The sequence below is a fragment of the Mustela lutreola genome, chromosome 10, assembly GCF_030435805.1.
Source record: "Mustela lutreola isolate mMusLut2 chromosome 10, mMusLut2.pri, whole genome shotgun sequence".
In the NCBI taxonomy this organism is placed as follows: domain Eukaryota; kingdom Metazoa; phylum Chordata; class Mammalia; order Carnivora; family Mustelidae; genus Mustela; species Mustela lutreola.
Genome location: NC_081299.1, coordinates 23,487,122 through 23,508,607, shown reverse-complemented (window position 1 = coordinate 23,508,607; position 21,486 = coordinate 23,487,122). Strand labels below are relative to the sequence as shown.

Genomic DNA, 21,486 nt, shown 5'->3' with positions numbered 1-21,486 from the left:
TTCCCTCTGCAGGGTCCGCCTGGCATGAGGGGCTCCCCGGGTCCTCCAGGCCCTATTGTAAGTATCCGTGCTTTCCTGGCCCATTTGAGAAGCTCTTGAAGGGGTCATAATGCCCAGACTCCATTCTGCTGCCTTGTATCCGGGAAGCTGGACAGGGCAGAAGGAGGGAAATCCTACTGCCCGCCCGTGTCCCTCATCGAAGCATCTGTGGGGACTGTGGACTCCCACTACCCCACCCAAGCCCCTGGTACTGGCCTGCTCCATCCCGCTCTATTGGGGGTCCTGCTTCGGGGAGGCCCTCTGGGGCACACCCTGGTCTCCCCATCCCCAACCCTACGGTGTCCTGCACGGGGGACCCAGGATCCTCCGGTGGGAGGGCCTGTGCTTCTGGCTTGTGGTCCCAGCTGCCAGGAATGTGTGCGGCACCCGGACCAGATCTCTGCACGCCTCCATGTCACCAGTCGCTACGGGGGTCAGGGGTTAGGATGGAACAGCCCTGCGTCACTCTGTAGGGCCATCTCTGGGACGTGTCGCCAAAGGCCAGGCCAGGGATGTCTGCCCTGGAGTTCTTCGTGGCCTTGCTATGGTGGGGAGCTAGAAGTGACCAGGAAAGACTGGAAGAACCGAAAATGCTTTCCTTGGAGAAGAGGTGGCTGGTGGGAGCCACCTTAGAAGCAGGGAGCCACCCAGCTGGAGGCGTCTGGAGGTCAGGCGGCAGGCGCGATGGGCTGGCGCCTGAGCGAGGGTGTCCGGCTGGACTCGGGAGGACTCGGCCAGGGCCCTTGACTCTGGGGGCTGTTTCTCATCTCCGCTGATGGCGGAGCCATTCTTCCCGGAGCCAAGGGGGAGGGGCAGATGCCTTCAATGAGTCTCTTTTCCAGCCGCCTTGGAAATATTCCTGTGACCTCCTCTCCCCCTGACCCTCTGCCCCAGACGATGCCCAGGGTTACTATACCTATGAGTTGTGACCTGCCTGTTTCTCCCACCAGGGCCCCCCAGGTTTTCCTGGTGCTGTTGGCTCCCCCGGATTGCCTGTAAGAACCTAGCGTTGCTTGACCTCCCCTCCCCAGCCCCCTGACCAGCCAGGTCTCTGTGGCGTTTGCTTGTCTCCCTCCTTGTGGAGCCCTCGCCCCCCCCCTCCATGTTTGTCTTTGTCCCCCTGCAGGCACATAACGACACGGGTTCCCTGCGGCCCCAGCGGCTTGGACATGTTCCAAGTCTCTGACTTCTTTCCCTTTTCCCTTCTTCTCCCTCTGCTCCGGCTTCTTTCATCTTCTCTCTCCCCACCCCACCTACGAGCTCCTTTCTCTCTCCCCCAATGCCACGTCACTCCCCCACCAACCTCGCCCACTACCCCTCGCACCCCACCACCCCGCCTTGGAGCTGTTTTACCTTCTTATATGAAGCTGGTGCCTCCAGGGGCCTCTTGGTCCCTCCCTTCTCACTTCTGCCTCCTGCTTCTCCCACCTTGGCTGTTGACTGAAGATTTGCTGGAAGTAGTTCTTGGGGCCCTGCCAGGCACCTGGCACAGAGCCCGGCAGAGATGCCAAAGCTTCAGGGCCCCACATTGCGGGCTGGCACAGGTTGCTGCCCCAGTGCTTGGCAGGGCCGTCCCGAGGCACCCCAGGGATCCGAAGGTAGCCACGCTCGCTCCTTTCCCATTGTCCTAGAGGAACCCCGCCGCTTCCTCCTCCGCCTCTCCTCTTCCTCGGCTGCCCCGTCTGCTGCCCCGAGGCTGGGTGTGTGATGCCAGCCAGCGGGGTTCCTGGGTGTCACAGGGCCCGGCGCCTGGGTGCCGGGCACCGTGGCCTGCTTCTTCCTCCAGGTGTCGTTAATTGCTCTGCCTTCGTCGTCGTCGTCGTCACAAGTGTGTTTAAATCATCCCTGTCCTCACTGTTGCTCCCTCCCGGGTCACGGAAACTAACCTCGTTTGTCGGATTTGGTGTTCCTGGGGCCTGGTTCCGCTCCTCCCAGGCCCGGCGATGGAGGCTCAGGGAGCAGGGCCCCTCCTTGTCGCGGCTCCATCTGTCCCCACGTCCTCATCCTGGCCGGACCTTGTCTGTTTCTGCTTGCTTGGGTGAAGGGGCCATCTGTCCGTCTAGCCATCTGTCTTGTGTTGTGGAAAGGTTTGGGCACCATCTCTTGAGGGCACAAGGGAGAAGGGGCAGACCCAGCCCCTTAATGCTGGGGCAGATCCACAAGGGTCAGGGTGAGGACTTCGGGATGGGGGTTCTGGCTTCGATTGAAAGTCCTCTCCTTTTCCACCCCACAAAGTGATAGGGATGGCTCCGGAGGGAGCAGTCTGTTCTGGGGGCCTGCCTGAGTGTCTCCCCTGCATCCCTAAAAGGAGGTCATTTGGGGCTAGGAGTAGGGGAGCGGGGTACAGGTAAGTGTTGGCTCTCCAGCGACACATTTTGGTGGAGGAACATCATTGTAGGGATTCCGCTCTTTGCAGTTGTCCCCCAGGGGAGCACATACGTGTCAGACTCCTGAAGGTACAGCCCCGCCACTTACGGAAGTAGGGCACACCAGTGACCGTCACCCGCCCGAGAGGCACCCTCTGAGGGTCCCCTACCTGGAGGGGGGCATATCTTCATAGTTACCTGTCTTGGGGGCGTGCTCTCGAGAGGTGCCCTGATGTGGGACTCTAAACCTCTCAAAGTTACCCTTCTGGGGTATAACCTGTGGTCACCTTGCTGGGGACCCCAAGTGGGGGGGCAATCAGCAATGTCCAGCTCTGCCAGGACGGGGACAGAAGGCTGCAGGGCAGGCAAAAGGAGCTGGGGGCTGGGTGGGAACAGCCCTTCCCTGCAGGTTCTCATGATTTTTCTCTCCAAGGGTCTTCAAGGAGAACGAGGCCTCAGGGGCCCGACAGGAGAGAAGGGGGAACCGGTAAGAGGGGGCCAGCAGGGGAAGGTGACAGATGAGGTGTCCTGGGGGGCAAAGTTGGGGCCCCCAGGGATGGCTGCTGAGTGGAAGATGGGAAGGGGACTCCTTTTGCAATTCGCTGCCCCTGGTCCCTCAGATCGGGGATTTTATACCCCCTTGGGATCAAAGGAGGCTCATCTCTGTGAGCCCTGACCCTCTGGAAGGAGCAAACAGCCTGACTCCCACCCTGGGCTCAGCTCCCAGGGTCCTGGCTGGGCTGGCACTTGTCACCCAGCCCCAGGCTCATGGTGGTGGTCTCCGTCAGAGGAACCTGGGCCTTTGGGAGCTGGCCCAAGGTGGTGGCTGTCCTGGGATGGGCGTGGGCCTACTCAGTTGGCAGCTCGGGCATCCTGGCTACCGCTACTCTTTTTGCCCAAGGTAGGGGGGAATCAGAAATGTTGGGGGGGGGGTGCTGGTCCATAATGCCTCTCTTTCTTTGTAGGGTCCTCCAGGGCAACCTGGTTACCCAGGTGCCATGGGTCCCCCAGGACTGCCCGTGAGTAAGGGGATGCTGGCTCTGAGCCTGGTGGTGGGGGGTGAGGAGAGGGCGAGGCTGATGCATCCCCCACGAGGCTCCCTCCCTTCCAAGCATTTCAGCCTGTGCTTCTGCCAGGCCGTCTGTCCATCCGTCTGTCTGTGCAGGGCTCCCCAAAGCTGCTGTGGCAGGGCAGCATGGCCCTGTCTTTCCACTGGGGAAGTTGACTGTGGCCACTGCATCCAGACCCCAGAACTGAACGCTGCCTCCTGGAGTCGGTGGGGGGCAAGGAGACTCTGGGAAGCCTACCCTCCACCCAGGGCTGGAGGCTGCTGGGTGGGCATGTCCCCGCATTCCCCGGAGGGGGCCATGGCAGCCAGTGGGGAGCAGCACCCCCCTGTTCCCCCAGCCGCCGTCCTCGGTGCCATCTGCCTGGAAGTGCCAGCTTTTGCCAGCTGCAGTCTCCACCCCCCGTATTAGCACCGTGAGGCAGGCCACGGGGCTAATTCAGCTCTCTCTCTCCTGCTTGTCAGGGCATCAAGGGGGAGCGGGGCTATGTCGGGCCCGCAGGAGAGAAGGGAGAATCGGTGAGTCTGAGTTGCTGCTGCTGCTCCTCCGCTGTCCCTGCCCCGCCTCCACGGCCACCAGGACCTTCCCAGCAGCCTGTGAAGGGAGAGACCTGCCTGCCCCCTGCTTCCCTGCCCCATGAGTCACTCCAGCTGCAGCGCAGGCGGAGCAGGAGGCGGAGGGGCGGCTAGAAGGAGGATCCCAGCAGGTTTCCTGGAGATGGGCCGGCCACGGCTGCCAAGGGACAGGGGGCCTGGAGGCAGCCGGCAGGAGAGCCTCCTCCTCCCCTGCAAAGGCGCGGGCCAGCAGGGCAGGCTGGGGACCCCAGACCCTGCGTGGTACCTGGTGTGACCCCACAAACCCAGAGACCCCCTTCCAGGCTGAGTGCAGGGGCAGGGGCTGTTTTCAGGGGAGGACGTCACATCAGTGAGGTTCTCCCTGAGTCTCAGGAGGCGATGGGGCTTACCCAGCAAGGTGAGTGAGTGAGGGCAGAGGCTGGACTCACATCCGAGTCCGTCTGTGACCAACCTGCCAAGCCTTAGCCTTACCTTCCCCTCTCATGTCAGTGAGGCCCAGGTGGGATGTAGCAGACCCCGTGGGCATTTATCCAATAACAGACATTCCTCAGGGGCCTTCTGGGTGCCAGCCTGTTCAGGGGGTGCCGCCGTGAACAAAACAGGCACCTGTGTGACCCTTGACTTCAGGAGCTCACATCCCAGCGAGGGAGGATGAATAAGTCAATGCTTATAAATGATGAGAAAGCAATGGAGAAAAGAGAGCAGGGTAAGGGGCTGGCTGGTGCACAGGGTGCTATTTGACAGAGGATCAGGAGGCCTCTCTGAGGAGGCGCTGTTGGGCCTGAGCCCCGCTTAGAGTGAGGGGTGGGGGAGGGCACATGGTTATCTATCCTGGGGAATTCCCAAGGGAGAGGCCATGGATGGGGGCACCTTAGGAAGAAATTGGAGCCAATGAATCCCTTGGTAAGATTTTAAGAACCGCAGAAAGGGTGGGGGAACAGTAGGCATTCTAGGGAGAGGGGGCAGACGTGCAAAGGGCCAGGGGTACGAATGTAGAGTATGTTCAGAGAATAGCAGTCTGACCAAGCAAGGCAAAAGATAAGATGGGGAGAGGAGTGAAGCCGAAAAGGGGGGATGGTACCAGATCACAGGATGCCTCAAAACCCAGCACTGGAGGAAAGTGTGTACCTCATTCAGTTGGACAGAGGGGAGACATGGAAGGCTTTGGAGCAAGAAGGGGTTAGAGTCAGAGCTATGTTGGAAAAGAGGAGAGGGCAGCCAGTTGCTGGCTGGACCGAAGTGAGCCAGGAGGTGGCAGGACTAGTTAAGAGGCTAGTTCAATAGTTCAGGCTAAGAGAAGGGAAGCTGGAGCTAACCAGGGAGGAGTCCTGCCGGCTTAGTCTCCCGCCACTTCTCCAGCTACTTTCTGCCCCTGTTGCCTGCCCCATCTCCTCATCTCCCGCCTCGCCCAGCCTGGGTGGCTGATTCTGCTCCTTTGTGTCCTCAGGGCCCGCCAGGATCTGAAGGCCTCCCAGGTCCCCCAGGCCCAGCGGTGAGTGGAGGAGGAGACAGGAGACAGTGGACATGGGGACTCCTGGTCCCCGTCTAGCCCTGGGGTCTAAGGGAAGATTGACTAGGTTCCAGATGCCTTGTTGTCTCTGGTGACAGGGTCCCCGAGGAGAGCGAGGACCCCAAGGGAACTCGGGAGAGAAGGGTGACCAGGTGAGTGACCAGAGGACCAGGTTGGCAGTCCTGACCGTGGGGGGAGGCCTGAGGGGATGGGCACAGGGAAGGGGCTGGGTCCTCTCCCTGGTGGTCACCCTCATGTGTGGAGGGGTGACGGCTCTAGCCTCCAGCCCTCACCCGTCCCTGAGATGTCCTCTCCCAGCTGGAGACTGGAGCTTCACCTGCTGCTGCTCTTGGGCAGAGTGGAGGACGGCCCCATGGCTCGAGGCAGCCTCCTGGTGTCACTCTTTCCATTGGGGCTGCCAGGACTGGGAGAGTGGGCGGCACTGCAAACTATCCCTTCCTTCTTCTCCTAGGGATTTCAAGGCCAGCCAGGCTTTCCCGGCCCACCGGTGAGTGAAGCCACAAAGCCAGCCCTGTCTCTGTGATCTTATTTGGGAAGAGTGGGCCTGACCAGGCCAGGCTGGGCTCGGATGGGCCCGGGGAAGGGAGGGAAGATGCATGGGAGGAACGGCCTGGGTGGCCAGGCCTGCCTCCAGGAGCCACGACCTGGAGGGCAGAGCCTCCTGGGTGGGCCTCCAGCAGCAGGCCAGCCAGCAGTAACGCTCTGAGGCGGTGTTTCTAGGAAGTCCGAATGTGTCAGAATGTGTCCTATTACCATAGTGAAGCAGACCCAGGAGGAAGGAAGGGGAGGTCCCCCCTCTAGCACCCCCCTCATTCCTGCCTGCCCCTTTGTTGACACAGGGCCCCCCTGGATTCCCAGGCAAAGCTGGAGCACCCGGCCCACCTGGGCCCCAAGCGGAGAAGGTGAGCAGGACCCCAGGTCGGCCACAGCCACGGATCTGAGCCCGGCAGGTCCCACACCCCATCTAGCCTCCAGCCCTCGAGCCTTGGGAAAATCAAGGACTGGCTCGGTTAGGTCAGGGATGGGGAAGGAGACCTCCAGCATAGCTGCGGCTGGGCCCAGGGTGCCTGCTGGGAGCAGGGGGCGGGCAGGAGGCAGAGGGGTGTGTGAGAGGAGGTGACTGCAGCACCTGGCCTGGCTTCATCTCCTGAGGGGAGGAGGGAAGCACATCCAGACTGTGAACCCGAACCCTGAGTTCCAGAGCCCCGAAGCCAGTACTAGTCTGGCAGCTCTGTCAGACCTTCCGGGTCTGATAACAGCAGGAGCAGAACATGGGCAGACGGTCCCGCAGGGCCTACAGAAGGCAGGCGTGGCCTGGGAGCTGGTGACAAGGGTTGGAAGGAGTGGCAGCCAGGAGAGCCCCCCAACATCGGCTGTATCCGGCCTTGACTTGATAATTGGAGACTAGCTCGGCTTTGGTCTGGAGGTTGACATCTTTGTCTCAGCCCAACCTCTGGGCTCCCCAGATGTGATGATGGTGGGGGGAGTATAATGAGGCCCCAAATTGACTTCTAAGCTTGGGGGTGGGGGTCTTATGGTCCAAGGGGAGAGGCAGGAAGCCTGCAACCTGGGGTGGAGCTTCTTTCCTCTGAAAACACACCTAGTACAATGGTCAGAGCTAGAAGGGATTTATACAAGGGCCACCTGGGTCAAACTTTTCACTGTGAGGCAATGACGCCCAGAGAGGCTGAGGGCATCGCAGAGGCACACGGCAAAACAGCAACAGAACTGAGACTTCCTCCTAGCCCAGGACGGCCGCTGGGCGCCTCCCTGCCTCCTCAGAGCCAGCACTTACCAGCCATGGTTGAGGCAGTGGTGGGTGCCGCTGCCCTTCCCTTCTTTGTGGAGGACGCGGGTGGCAGCCCCACCAGAGCCCTCTGCGCTGGCTCTGTACCCCAGTGCTGCCTGCTCTCCTTAGGCTGGTCACTGCTGAGAGTCCCAAACCTCTGGCCAGGGGTTCTTAGTCTACTCCCTGTGGGACTGACATTTTTCTGGGGCTGTGCTGACCCCTCCTGGTAGTGGGTGGCATTGCAGTGCCACTCCGGGGCTCTCCTCCCCACCCCCCATGGAAGGGGGTCTCTAGCGGGGATCATTTTCCCCTTGGTTGGGTCCACAGCCATGGCTCCATGGCAGTGCCATTCTCTTTGCACTAGGGCACGCGGCAGCCCGGCACACGAAGCTCCCCCCCTGCCCCCCGTAAACATTCTAGCTCAAACATGGATTCTCACCATTCCCCTGCCTTGGACAGTCCCTGGCTCCCCAGTGCTTGTAACAGTGGTTCCAGACTTTGTTTTGCAGTCCCTGTGCCCTTTCATCACACAGAAGCTCACGTGAACCCTCAGTGTTTAAAACAGAAACGAGTGGAGCTGCTCTGGCTAAGGCAGGGGCAGGGGTCTCTGGGCTCCCATTTCAGGCACCCATCTCTGAGGCTCCTCCAGGAGCCCCCACGGCTCTGAGAAGTAGAAAAGTACTGGTTGGTCAGACAGAGTCTAGCAATGGGTTCAGGGCCCTCCCCCACCTCTAGACTTCCTCCTACCCCACCCCTCCCCACCCCACCCCACCCCGTCCACGGGCTCCCCGGACACCCTGGCTAGGCTAGACTTAAACTTCTTGAGGACAGGGGCCACACTTTTTTCATCTGGAAGGATCAACAGCTGTATAACGCTTGGCACTTTGTTGAGACTGAGCGCCCCCTGTGCCAGTCCCTGAGTCAACCTTGAAGAAGATGCTAGACCAAATAGGCTGTGTCCCCTTCTCATAGAACAGTGTGGAAAGGGGGATGCTTTGCAGACGAAGACAGGTCCTCTTGGGGGAGTGGTGTGCAAGATATCCAGGGAGGCCAGGACAGAACTGGGACTGGAAACCAGCTGCCCAGACTCCCAGTAGTCATCAGGACCCCGCACCTGGCACCTCGTCCCAAGGTGGGGCAAGGCCCTGCTGACTTTGTTGTGGGGGTCGGCTCCTTTCCAGGGCAGCGAAGGGATTCGAGGTGCACCAGGCATGCCTGGTCCCACTGGGCCACCAGGACCTCCTGGGATTCAGGTGAGTGTGTGTCGTCTTAGCATGACCGGTGCATGTGCACATGTATGTTTAATTGGGGTGGCAGCTGGATGAGGAGTGGACAGGGTGGAGGGGCTGGAGCAGGTCTCTCGCCTTAGGGCTCCAGCACAAGCATGCACTTATGTCTTTTTCCTGTTTCTAGGGCCCTGCTGGCCTGGATGGTTTGGATGGGAAGGACGGCAAGCCTGGCTTGAGGGTGAGAAGATGAGCATCTCCTTCCTTCTTCCTCCTCCAGGAGCCAAAGTCAATAGAGCCTCGATGAAGGAAACCAAATCCCCCCACCCCTCTGCTTTACCTCCACCTGCTTCTCACCACACCCCACTTTTCTTTCTTTTTTTTTCTTTAAAGATTTTATTCATGTATTTGACAGACAGAGATCACCAGTAGGCAGAGAAGCAGGCAGAGAGAGAGAGAGATGAGGAAGCAGGCTCCCTGCTGAGCAGAGAGTCTGATGCGGGGTTTGATCCCAGGACCCTGAGATCACGACCTGAGCCGAAGGCAGAGGCTTAACCCACTGAGCCACCTAGGTGCCCCTATACTCCACTTTTCTGATTGCACCAGAGCTCCTTGGTTTCTCAGTACTCCTGGTAGCTTAGCCAGGTTGCATGAGCGGGGTCTCCCCAAAAGGGGGCAGCCAAAGGAATGGGTTTATATCCAGAAACTCAGGCAACTAAAGATCCTTGACCCCATCTCTGGGGTCAGACTGGCTGGGGGTCTGCAGGCACAGAAGGACTTGAACAGCCCTGGCTCCTTGGATCTGGTTTTCCTGGGGAGTCTGAAACGGATGGGGCATGGTCAAGGGCAGAGCATCGAGGTCAACCTCCTTCTGTATCCAAAGAAGAAAAATCGAGGTTCCGATTGGGCTGGGATGCACTCAGGCTCCACAGCCAGTCAGAGGCCGAGCTTGGCTTAGATCCTTTCTCTGCCTCCCAGGACATTCCCTCCATCCTGGGAGAGCCGGGGAGGGCTGGAGAGAGGGAAGGCGGTGAAGAATGAGTGGGCGTCCTGTCTCAATGCCCCTGGTCTCTTCCCTAGGGGGACCCTGGTCCTGCTGGCCCCCCCGGACTCATGGGACCCCCGGTAAGTTGAGCTGCAGGAAGGAGCGGGGAGCTGGGAGACCCTTGCCTGGTGTGGGCTCTGTCCAGATCCTCCGAGGACCGTGCTATGGTTTTGGATGGGTTTGATTTGCTCAGCCTGAGGAAGGAGGCAAGGGAAGTGGCCTCTGCTTGGGGCGAGGTCCGCGGCAGCTTCCTGCTTCTTCTTCCAGGGCTTCAAGGGGAAAACGGGACACCCTGGCCTCCCAGGACCAAAGGTAAGGGCCTGGTGACTTCTGCCAAGCAGGTCTTCTCAGCTCTCCCGAAGCCCTGACCCCAGGCAGACATGGCGGCCTCCAGGGGTGCACGTGGTCCCCTGAGCCTTGGCTGAGATGCCATCCCAGGACCCGAGCCTCCCAAGACCGCTGGCGCTGGCACCCGAGGGCATCAGAGGCTGGAGCCCGGGCAGGCGGCAGGGCTCTTCAGAGATGGGGTCAACTTGGGCTGGAGGAGCCAAATAGAGGTATGTCGAGCTCCAGTCGGCCCTCTCTCTTCCAGGGCGACTGTGGGAAACCAGGTCCCCCAGGCAGCAGTGGCCGGCCCGGAGCAGAGGTAAAAGCAGACGCCGCCTTCAGACACAGCCACTGCCTCCCACTCACTGGCTGAGGGGCTGCCTTCTCTCCTGGGCCTTTTGGGGGAGGTTTTGCCCCAAACTACACACCCTCGCCTTCTTCTTCCTCACCTCCTCCCCCCTGCAACCGGTGTCCCCCTCCCTGCAGCCCTATTGGGTCACTCACCTTAAAAGCAGGGCCTGGCCTTCTCGGGCTGAGGACTGTGATTTCTCTCTCCAACAATACTGATGGGGCGGGGCTGGTCCCCCCCCCCCCCCCAGCATGGGCCTGGAGGCCGGGTCTCAGCTCAGCCTCTCTGACTATTGGCGTTCCCCCTGCTCTGCTCAGGCTTCTCCCGCCTATCAATCCCATGTGAGTTGAGTCTGCTTCTGTGTTGCTTTTTCCCCCCTCCCCCGGCTCCTGCAGGGTGAACCTGGTGCCATGGGACCTCAGGGAAGACCCGGCCCCCCAGGCCATATCGTGAGTTAAGCCCGTTCTTGCCCCCACCTTTATGAGAGTGAGGACCCTGCTGGGGTTGAAGTGGTGGGGGGGGATGGCCCGCAGGAACTGCCCCCAGGAGCAGCCCTGTAGTGTGGTGAGGGTCTCTGCGCCCACCTTGTCCCGCGGCCCCTGGGCTCTTTGCCGTTTTCTTATTTTCTGGGCACAGTGGAGTTTACTTACCAAACAAAGATCATTCAGTTATTCAACAAACAATAATTGAGCACCTGCTCCATGCCAGGCATCTCTCCAAGCAGGGGGCTAAGGCAGTGAGTGAGAGAGACAAGGTCCCCTGCTCCCAGAGCTTGCACACAGGTGTGACAAACAAGCAGATTAATGCGGCAGCCTCCGGGCAGGGCTGTGATGTCACTGACAGGGCCTGGGAGGTGCCTTCAGAGGCAGTTTTACTGCCCTAGTGGCATCTGAGCTGAGGCCTGAAAGAAAAAGGAGCCACCCACCTAGCGGTCTGGGGGAAGAATGTCCAGGCGGGAAGAGAAGGTGGGGGTGTGGGGGGGCCACTGACACCAAGAGCCCGAGGCAGAGAGGGGCCTGGGGTGGTGGGGGGAGCCCCAAGTTCAGCGTGATTGGAGTGGAGTTGGACAGGGAAAGCTGTGCTTCCAGAGAACCTGCTGCAGATCTGGGACCTCGGGTAGGGGGTGGGGGGTAGGGAGGGCCGCAGGTGGAAGCTGGGGTGGCCCTGAGGGAGAGGGTGGAGGTGGAGTGGTGGCCCCAGGCAGAGAGGCTGTGTTTGGAGGACTTGCTGCTGCCCTGCATGGGGGAGGGGCGGGGAGCAGTGGAAGGAGCAGAGCTGAGAGGACTCCTCCTGGTGTGGGTGGGCGGCCGGGTGCGTGGGTGGTGCACTTACAGAGGTAAGACAACTTGGAGAGGACAGTTATTAAGCAGTAATGAGTTTCCTGTCGGAATTTGCTCCTCAGTAACATAGATGGCTGCCAATGGGCTCCTTTGATCAGTGTGACGGCCCCGAGCTGATGGGGTTCCTGAGCAAAGGAAACACTCTGGCTTTTGATTGCAGGCCTGTTGTGGCAGACATACGGTTTCCAAAAGGCTTCTGGAAATGTTAAAAATAGTTCATGAGCAGAAAGAGGAGCTCCCGGGTCCTCATCACCGTGTGTATGGATCTCAAGGGACCCAGAGCCCCCGGCTTGGGGACCCAAGGTCCCCGCCTCGTCCCCGCTCACATTACAGATGACAGGAAGGGCATGCTCTGAACTGTGAGCCCCTCGCAGACTCACTGGGGGCTGAGGAAAGGGGGCACGAGGTTCCCCCTCTCACTTCTGTCTGTCTGGCCTCAGCCCCTGCTCTGTGCCAGTCCCAATGCTGGACATTCCTGCCCCAGAGGTCTAGAGATGAGTAGAACGGCATCCATGCTTCCAGAACTTTCCATCTGGGAGCAAGGAGAGATGTGCCATGAGAGAGACCTGCATGTCTTGGGCTTCAGAGAAGGCATAGCTCTAACCAAGGAGCTGGCGTTTGAGCTGTGACTCAGGGATGGGGAGGCATGCGGGCCCCACCCCAGCCCAGCAGGGTAGGAGCGCCAGCACAGTGTTGAGTCCCATTGTCCTCCAGTGGCCGCAGAGCAGGAGCCCAGAGAGGCCCAGGGTCCAATGGCCGGCCTTATCCGTTTGGTCTCTGGGGTTGGGGTTGAGGCCCTACTACGCAGCCCCCAGCTCCGGCTCTTTGCTTCTCCCACAGAACAGGAGGAAGTGGGGGAACCTCAGAACACCCCAGGCCCACATTGTTAACCTTCAAGCCTTTGCCCTCTGCCCTCAGCTCTGGTAGTGGTTGCCAGATCGTCCACTCAGGTCCCGTGAGCGCAGGGACCCCCAGGTGTCAGCTCTGGCACAAATCCTTTGGTAAAAGCTCAAGTGCAAGACCAGAAGGGAAGAGGAGGCTTTAGGGAAGAGAATGGAGCTGCAGAAGTTCAGGATCTGTTTTTGCTGTTGGTCTCTCTCTTGCCTGCAGGGGGCCTTGTTCCCCAAGACTCTGTCCCACTGACCTCATCTTTCTTTAGGGGCCACCAGGGCCTCCAGGACAGCCAGGCCCAGCTGGGATCTCTGCAATGGTGAGTGACCTACTCCCCGCATCTCCCTCCGGGGAGTCTGGCTGGGGCTTCTTTCACAGCAGGGAGCTGTGAGAAGAGTTTGTGTCCATCCCCCCCTTTCCCTGGGTCTCCCCAAGTGGCATGTAGTGATGGCCTTTGGAAGGGGCTGGAGGCCATCACGGGGCCCTGCCTCAGGTTTGGACAGCGCCATCCACCCCAGGGGTCCCTGGCACGCAGTGGCACTTGCTTCTGCTGTGTGGGGTTCACCACTGCCTCTCCTGTCCACTCTTACCATCCACCCCCTTTCTCTCCAGGGCCTAAAAGGAGACCGGGGAGCCACTGGAGAAAGGGGCCTTCTAGGCCTTCCAGGCCAGCCTGGCCCCCCCGGACACCCTGGGCCCCCGGTAAGACCCCGAATCTCCCTGCACAGTCCCGAGGGAAAGGGCCAGTTGGCTTTGTCAGTAGAGCGCAGCGCGGCACAGCTGGGGTCTCCAGGGAAAGAGAGGCAGTGAGCAGGCAGCTAGCAGTGTGGAGGAGCTTGTGTCTGAGGATCGTGTTGTATCTGGAAGAAAAGACAAGCCCTGCCAGCCAGCGCTTGCCCGGCATGCACTGAGCCACTGCCCCAACCGTGCACGACCTGTGCCGATTCCTCAACCTGGCGTCAGGCCGGGGAGACCTGGCACCTGTTCAGCCCCTGCCTCCTCCCTGGGGCATTGGCTGGTAACCACAGAGGGTCTGTAAACATCAGGAACCAGACATGCAGCCCCATTACCACAGCCCTCACGGCCACTCAGAAACCACTTCTGGTCGTGGTTGGAGCTTAATGCTCTGAGAGCTGTGAAGTCTTGGCCAGTGACAGTGTGCTGAATGGGGACCTAAGTGCTTGACATTTGTCATGTAATCAGTACTGCAATCCTATTTAGTAGGTCCGATTGTCCCCATCTTACACGTAAGAAAACCAAGATTGAGCGAGGTTGAGTAGGTTGCCCAGAACCACACAGCTAGGAAGGGCTGCCTGATTCCAAAACTTGCGTCCTTAGCCACTCCACAATCCTCCCTCTTTCAAAGGTTCCAGACAAGTGACCCACATCAGGTGGCTGGATTGCCAGTCTTAGGGATGAAGTCTCCTGGGGACACTGAGGCAGGAACCCAGGTCGCCTAGGTCCCAGGGCAGGGTGTTCTCTTCCAGAAGCAGTAGCCATGACCTTGGGGCTGGTGTCCTCAATGGGATGGAGAACTCCAGCCCATGCAGGTGTGATGGTCGGCCCAGCCACCAGGAGGCTGAGTCTCACCCATGCACTCTGATTCTTGCCATGGCCCCGGGGCAGTGGGCAGGTGGGTCCTCCAACATTCTGTTGTTCCCTGGAGCTTCCAGGGTCCCTGGATGCATCCACCAGTTGTCTGGAAATCCCAGATTCCTCTTCCCCACCATCTCAGCAGAAGCAGGATGGGCCCAAGATGCAGCTGGTACCGTCCTGGGGAGGGAACAGGCTCGGCAAACGTGGAACCTAAACTCAGAGCTAGGGTTCCTGAGAGATGCCGGGACCTTGAGCCAGGAGCATATAGTCCGCTCTGCCCTTGCCCAGCTTGGTCAGGGGTGACCAGGGTTGTTGATGTGCGGCTCTGGGACGGGCTGGAGTTGGGGGTGGGAGGGAAGCCCAAGTTTCCATGGCCCATGGCCCAAGGTTCTGAGGGTGGGGGCTAGAAAATCTTGGTCCCTTGGTGGCCCAGGGCTGGACATGTGTGGTGGGCAAGAGAAGACAAAGGACACCATGCTAGGTTAGTGCCGATTGCATATCTCCTGCTCTCTACTCCACAGGGTGAACCTGGTGCAGATGGTGCGGCTGGCAAAGAGGTATTGTCGCTGGGCTTATCTTTTCCTGCGGTGGGGTTCTTCTGCTTGTACCTCACCTTGTCCTCACGCCTCTTTGTTCACTCACTAAACCCTCCCTGAAGGCATGGACTCCCTCCAGACAGATATACAGGAAGCTGGTGGCCCTTGCTGCACTGGGGAGAAGGACTGGGGATTAGGCAGAAGGATGCATGACACTTGTTCTTCACTAATTTTCTTACTGTGCACTTGGTCAAAGAGAACCGATGATGGTATTAGTGGCGGTGGTGCTGGTGGTGGTGGTGATGGTGATGGTGGTGATGGTGATGGCTGTGATGACGGTGGCAATAGTGATGATGGTGGTGGTAGTGATGATGGTGGTGGTGATGGTAGTGGTGGTGATGGTGGTGATGGTGGTGATGATGGTGGTGATAGTGATGATTGTGGTGATGATGGTGGTGGTAGGAAGATGGTGGTGGTGATGGTGGTGGTGGTGAAGATGGTGGTGATGATGGTGATGGTGGTGATGATGGTGGTGATAGTGATGATGATGGCGGTGATGATGGTGGTGGTAGTGAAGATGGCGGTGATGATGATGGTGGTGATGATGGTGGTGGTGGTGATGGTGGTGATAGAGATGATGATTGTGGTGATGATGGTGGTGGTAGTGAAGATGGCGGTGATGATGGTGGTGGTGGTGATGATGATGGTGGTAGTGATGATGATGGTGATGGTGGTGGTGGTAGGCTCCAAACATTTCCTGGGTACCAGCTCTTGCCAGGCCCTCTAATATGCCATGGATGGGCCCTTTCACTCTGACTTCTCACCTCTTTTTGTCTGTGACAAGGGACCCAACCAACATGATTACACAAGGCTATGCCCTGGGGGACATCATGCTCCCTTCTAGCTGTCAACCAACAGAAAGGAGGCTCTTGTCCTTCCTTACACAGAGCCCAGCTGGACAAAGCCCGAGGCCCCAGGGCCATGGAAGTTGGTCCTTTCATGACACCACCTCCCTGGCCAGCTCAAAGATGTTGCACAGACTTGACTCCTGACTTTTGCTTTCTTCTAGGGACCCCCTGGAAAACAGGGGCTCTATGGACCCCCTGGTCCAAAGGTAAGTGGGCATGGGCTGGTTTTGAGAGGAAAAACTCATGAGTGATGAAGGCCAGCTCCACGCTATGACTTTAGGCATGGAGAGGAGACACAGGAAGGCCAGTGGGCAGGAAGAAAAACGTGGACAGACCTCAGAACTTGGAGCAACCTCATCTCTAAAAACTTCTCATGTGGGCCTATCTCTTAGCTATGTTTGGGAGGATGGAAATCTCAAGTTCGTTTACTCATTGACCAGTGGATGGATTCATTCATTCACGCTTCAGGCATCTGCTTGATCTCACTTACATTCCAGACTCTGTCCTAGCCTTGGATAAACAGAGGTCTCTGAACAATAGCCGCTCACGGAGTCTGGTTACACTTACTCTAGGGCATGGCAGTGTTTATAGAAGATCAGACATAGCACCCAACTCAGTCTGGAGAGTCAGGGAGGCTGTGCAAAAACAGGAGCATTTCAGCGGAGCAGGAGGAGTGTACATGGCGGAAGGAGGAGGGCATTCCAGGCAGGGAGGGCTAAGACCTTGTGGCAGAAGCAGAGTCCTAAACCAGTGAAGCATGGCTGCGGGTACAGGGGCAGGGAGGTGGGCCTGGAAAAGAGGTGGTTGGGACCACATCATGAATGATCTTGAATGTCTAGCCAAGGAATCAGTTTTTATCCTGAGGGTGCCTGGGAGCCATCAGAACTTCTGCGCAGGAAGTGAAAAGCATGAAAACTGTCTTTTCAGAGGACTACTCTGGAGTCCTTGTCAAGATGCTGTGGCCACAGTCAGAGGAAGATGCTAGGGGCTAGGTTGGGGGAGCGGGGGATGGAGAGAGAGAGGCCAGTGGCTGCAACATCATGAAGTGGATTTGATAGGACTCGGCCATGCTGGATATGACTTCCTGTCCTTGCAGGGTGATCCGGGACCTTCAGGACAGAAGGGCCAGGCAGGAGAGAAGGGAAGAGCTGGCATGCCTGGCGGGCCTGGGAAGAGTGGCTCCATGGGGCCCGTTGGGCCACCGGGTCCAGCAGGAGAGAGAGGTCACCCTGGCTCTCCGGGGCCTGCGGGGAGCCCCGGCTTGCCCGGGATGCCTGGCTCCATGGTAAGGAGGAAGCCTGGCAGCCATGGGCACCGTCCCACAGAGCAGGCAGACAGAGTGGGTGGAGCAGAGACCATTTTAGAAGCTCCTGCTGACCCTCTGAGTGAAAGAGCACAACTCCCATGTGGGTGGTTCTTAACCATGTGTGGGAGGGTGGGGAGGTTGGGGAACCCTCTCCCCAGGAGATCGTGCTGCTCCACAAAGTGCTTTGCACCATTTCAGGGGGGTTAGGACCCTGGATTAAGTATCTGTGGGAGGCTCCTAGAACCTTTGTTCCCCTCCTTATCCTTTATTTCAATAAAGTCTTTTCCCGGGGGAGAGCACCAGGCTTGGAAGTATAATTGAGGCAAGTTTTCTTCTTTTTCCTCAGGGAGACATGGTGAATTATGATGAAATCAAGAGGTTCATCAGACAAGAGATCATTAAAATGTTTGATGGTAATTGGCAGCTGGCTGGGCGGCAGTGGGTGCTGCTGGCCCTTCCCAGCTGGTTCTCCGCCCTGCCCTGGCCTCCTTTCCCTTAAAGCCCAATTCCCCTCCCTAGTCACCACCACCGCCCCCCTCCACGTACAGGCATATGTTCAATTAGACGTCAGACCTTCCTTATCACCTGCTCTGTTCAGAGATAAAATGATTTCTCCCCCCACCGCTCTCCCTGAGCCCCCACTGGAGCAAAGCAGACAGACAAGAAAATTGAAATCAAACGAGTCTGCATGAAGTGAGTTCTGAACAGAGTGGCGAGCAGCAGCCAGAAGATAGCTGGGGTGCTTTCACTTTTAAGCTTTCCTCCTGTTCATTTGTTCACCCAGCCTTGCCATGCGAGGGCCTGGGGAGAACGGGGACCCTGTCCTGACAGGGCTAGCCATCTTGCTTGGGAAGCAGACCTTGAATGCCAAGCAAGGAGTCTGGACTTGACTGTGAAGCTGGTGGCGGACTAATGAGGGTGTTGGAGGAGAGGGAGGCCATCTGTCAGGTTGGGGCTGCCGAGAGACGACGGTGCAAAGGAAGGTGGAGGCAAGGGCACGGGAGGCCACTCAGGAGATCAGCCCCCCTGTTCCTTGCTCTGACTCCCCTTTGAAGAAAGGCCATTTTGTTGGACTCCTTGCCGACAGCCCCTCTGTGCCCGTGTGAGGCCCCAGGGCAGCCTGTGACCTGTCCCTGCCTTTCTTACAGAGAGGATGGCTTACTACACCTCCAGGATGCAGTTCCCCATGGAGATGGCCGCAGTTCCAGGACGCCCAGGGCCCCCAGGGAAGGATGGCGCTCCAGGCCGGCCAGGCGCTCCGGGGTCACCCGGACTCCCTGGCCAGATCGGCAGGGAAGGACGGCAGGGCGTGCCAGGAATGCGAGGTAGCTCTGCCCTCCAGGTGTACCTGCATCTCTCTGGGGGCAAACTGGAGCATGGCATGAGGTCCATCGTGACCCTGACAGATGTGTGCATGTGTGTGTTTCAAATAATCTGACCGCGTGTGTCGTTTTTCTGCTCAAGAATAGGACTTACTGTATTTCTTTCGTCCCAGGATTGCCCGGGACCAAAGGTGAAAAGGGGGACATTGGTATCGGCATTGCAGGAGAAAATGGTCTCCCCGGCCCCCCAGGTAGGAAGAGCCAGAATGTGAAATCATATCTTGAGCAGCTGAGATCTGCTTTGCTTATGTTCCTTCTACAACACAGTATAATCATGTAGAAACTCAAATAACTACAGGTTTATCAGCCACCATTTACAATAATGCCAAGGTGTGCAGGGTCCCGTGGAGGACCCAGGGCCCATCCTCAAGACCTAAACTGGGCTAGCAGGACAGAGGGGAAGGCAGTTGGATATGGTGGAGCCAGCGAAGGCCAGTTCAAGCTCTGCTCAGCATCATCCTGGCTGTCCAAACTGGACGAGGTCACTAAGTCAGGCTGCAGAGCCTGAAAGAGACAGGACCATAGCCGGCCAGCCTGGCTCTGAGATCCAGCTGCAGTGAACATGTACCCCGCATGGAAAACCTCTCTGAGCCTGTGTCCTCATCTACAAAACGAGATGATTGTTTCTTTCTCACAGAATCGTTGTAAAGATTCATTGAATTATGCATCCAAAGCACTCGCCTTGTGCCTGGCACATGGAAGCTGCCAGTAAAACTGGCTAGTAATATTGTTACTGTTACATTAACGTAAGGATCAGATCGGGTCTTCGCGAAAACCTATTGTAACCTGACAAATATTTGTCACACAGTGAGGTCATATTTACCACGACCACAATTTCTTCTTTTCTTGTCACCTGGATCTCCTAACATTCCTCCTCTGATTCTTCCCCCGTCTAGGTCCCCAAGGCCCTCCCGGCTATGGTAAGATGGGTGCCACTGGACCGATGGGCCAGCAAGGCATTCCTGGCATCCCTGGCCCCCCGGGTCCCATGGGGCAGCCCGGAAAGGCCGGCCACTGCAACCCCTCCGACTGCTTTGGGGCCATGCCCATGGAGCAGCAGTACCCACCCATGAAGAACATGAAGGGGCCTTTTGGCTGAAATCCCCAGCTCCATCAGATGAAGGACTCCATTGGGAACATAAGGCTGAAACTTATAGGACTCTGTGATGGGTTGTGAATGTTTTGTTTTCCTTAATTGCTATTAATATTTTTTTATCAATAAATGAACAAAACTACCTGCAACCCCACTTTCAGTGGGGGGTTTTCCGCTGCTGCCACCACCTCTCTGTCACCCCACCCCCACTCTGGTCATCTGGGCCAAGGTTCCAAAAAGAGCCTTTCTCTTGTGTCTGTGGTCAGCCGGCGGAGCTGTGGGATGTTGCTGTCGAGGTCTCCTCTCTAGATATTTCTGAACCATGCTGGAGCTTGTGTCCTGCCCTCCAGGGCACACTTCTCAAAAGTCAGAGAAGGGGCATCATTCAGCCTGTTCCCACAAATGTGCCAAAGGCAGATGCGGAGACCCCATTTACAGCTCACAGAGGCTTCCCCAGAGAAGCCGGTGTTTGGTATCCCACCCACCCTCGTTACTTCTTGAAAGTGGCCCAGGGTGCACGTGGCATTTCCCCAGGTGTGGGACATATTCACCTGCCCGAGAGCATCTCCAAGCCAGCAGGCTCTTCCTGCTGCCCCAGTAATTCCATCATTAGAACGTCCGTGCAAACAGGAAAGAGAGGCATCAGCTCCCAGCCTAAGCAACCAGGGACGGCTTCTTCAGGAAATGAAATGGAAACTTCTGCCTGTACCAGCGCAGAGCCCGGCCACCAGCTCTCCTGGACTGCAAATGGCGTCTTTTGTTAAACTCTGTTCATCTAATGCATGTGGTGTTTTTCCCGCACATCTTAGCCTAAGCCTTCAGAAACAGGTTGCAACGGTGCAAAGGGGTCACGGGCAAGCCACGATCAGATCTAAGCTCGGGGGTCTTCAAAGTCCACTGGGAATTTGGTGATTTATCTTCTGTCTCCGTCTCCATATATAAAAAGGGCAGGAAGAAAAGAGCAGGGGGGAAGACAGTAAGTTGAATATTATGGAAACATTCCATCTCAAGCCTTTTCCTTCTGTCCTTTTCACATCTCTTGTCCTGATGAGCTGGCTCCCCTGAGAAAAAGCAACAGGGCACATCCAGAGGGACTTCTAAAAAAAGTCATTTTACTGGTCCCAGCTTTCTGGAAGGCTTATTCAAGTTGGATAAACTTCAAAGGGATCACAGAGCAGGCTCAGAGAAGCACCCAGAGTCTAGATGCTTATCCAAACTGCCCGAAGCCTTCAAACTTGCTATCCTCTCTCCAGAGCTGGCATCTCCAGCACAGTTCTGAAAATTCACTTCTCCAGTTGGGCCCCAGATACCCAAAGACCAGCCCACTGATAGTTTTTCAGAACCTTTGCCCTATTTTTTTCCTGCCAGGAGGAGAGGCGAGCCAGTGGCCGGGGGAACGACATTGGGCAGACTCCCGAGCACGCCCGAGTGTCTCACGTGATGCTTTTAGATCAACGGGGCATCGATTCTTCTTTTGTCCCTCATCAGCAATTCTCAGTTAACTCTGGTTCTAACATCAAATGTTAAAAAGCAAACGCATCATCTTGGCATTGAAGTAGCAGCTAGTTTTGGACAGTGGAGGAGGACAGATGTTAAAGCATTCCTAGTGGAAGGCCAGCTCCCACTTTCGGCCCCAGTCTGCAAAGTGCTGACGATTGGCGTCACGATAAGGAGCACATTGGCGTGAGGAGAGAGGGAAGCAAGGACCAGCTGCTGGATCAAGCGGGTTGGCTTTGAAGGTCAGAGGGGAGTATCACTACCAGGAAACATCAAACGCCTCCCCTTTGAGGGCCACCAGAGAATCGATCCTTACAGGAAAATGATGCTTGCTTCACTTTTTTTCCCGAGTCACATTCGTGCAGCGCTTAGGGGAGTATACAACCGGCTGGTTTAAGCTGTCAGGATTTGAGTGCTTGTCTCCCTGGAGTTTGGAACGGCTGTATTTTCTTGGACCATGAAGAACCAGATGGAAAGCCGAATTTTATAGTCTCTTCTGTTACTGTGGTCAGCAAAATATCCACAGATTTTGCTCATAAGTTCAGGAGCTGGGTAAGCTGAAGAGAAAAGGAGGGGCGCAAGCTTCAGGCAGCTTTCTCACATTCCTGCCCTGTTATTCTTTG

The 21,486-nt window shown here is 57.5% G+C and overlaps 1 protein-coding gene across 4 annotated transcripts in view; it reads left to right on the top strand.

The window, feature by feature from the left end:
* The window catches only part of COL16A1 (collagen type XVI alpha 1 chain), a 50,059-nt gene extending 30,551 nt beyond the window's left edge, over positions 1-19,508 (top strand). For 2 of the 4 annotated variants that reach the window (XM_059136159.1, XM_059136156.1), the window contains 24 exons: positions 13-57; positions 990-1,034; positions 2,839-2,892; positions 3,371-3,424; positions 3,937-3,990; positions 5,495-5,539; positions 5,656-5,709; positions 6,030-6,065; positions 6,418-6,480; positions 8,549-8,620; positions 8,781-8,834; positions 9,674-9,718; positions 9,906-9,950; positions 10,231-10,284; positions 10,710-10,763; positions 12,814-12,864; positions 13,158-13,247; positions 14,663-14,698; positions 15,747-15,791; positions 16,682-16,870; positions 17,238-17,304; positions 18,040-18,216; positions 18,387-18,464; positions 19,170-19,508. In XM_059136159.1, the coding sequence (XP_058992142.1) occupies positions 13-57; positions 990-1,034; positions 2,839-2,892; positions 3,371-3,424; positions 3,937-3,990; positions 5,495-5,539; positions 5,656-5,709; positions 6,030-6,065; positions 6,418-6,480; positions 8,549-8,620; positions 8,781-8,834; positions 9,674-9,718; positions 9,906-9,950; positions 10,231-10,284; positions 10,710-10,763; positions 12,814-12,864; positions 13,158-13,247; positions 14,663-14,698; positions 15,747-15,791; positions 16,682-16,870; positions 17,238-17,304; positions 18,040-18,216; positions 18,387-18,464; positions 19,170-19,372 (1,710 nt within the window). In that variant the 3' untranslated portion in view covers positions 19,373-19,508. The remainder of the gene's footprint in view (positions 1-12; positions 58-989; positions 1,035-2,838; positions 2,893-3,370; positions 3,425-3,936; positions 3,991-5,494; positions 5,540-5,655; positions 5,710-6,029; positions 6,066-6,417; positions 6,481-8,548; positions 8,621-8,780; positions 8,835-9,673; positions 9,719-9,905; positions 9,951-10,230; positions 10,285-10,709; positions 10,764-12,813; positions 12,865-13,157; positions 13,248-14,662; positions 14,699-15,746; positions 15,792-16,681; positions 16,871-17,237; positions 17,305-18,039; positions 18,217-18,386; positions 18,465-19,169) is intronic. The other 2 variants (XM_059136158.1, XM_059136160.1) reach the window with 1 other exon arrangement.
* Positions 19,509-21,486: the final 1,978 nt, after the last annotated feature.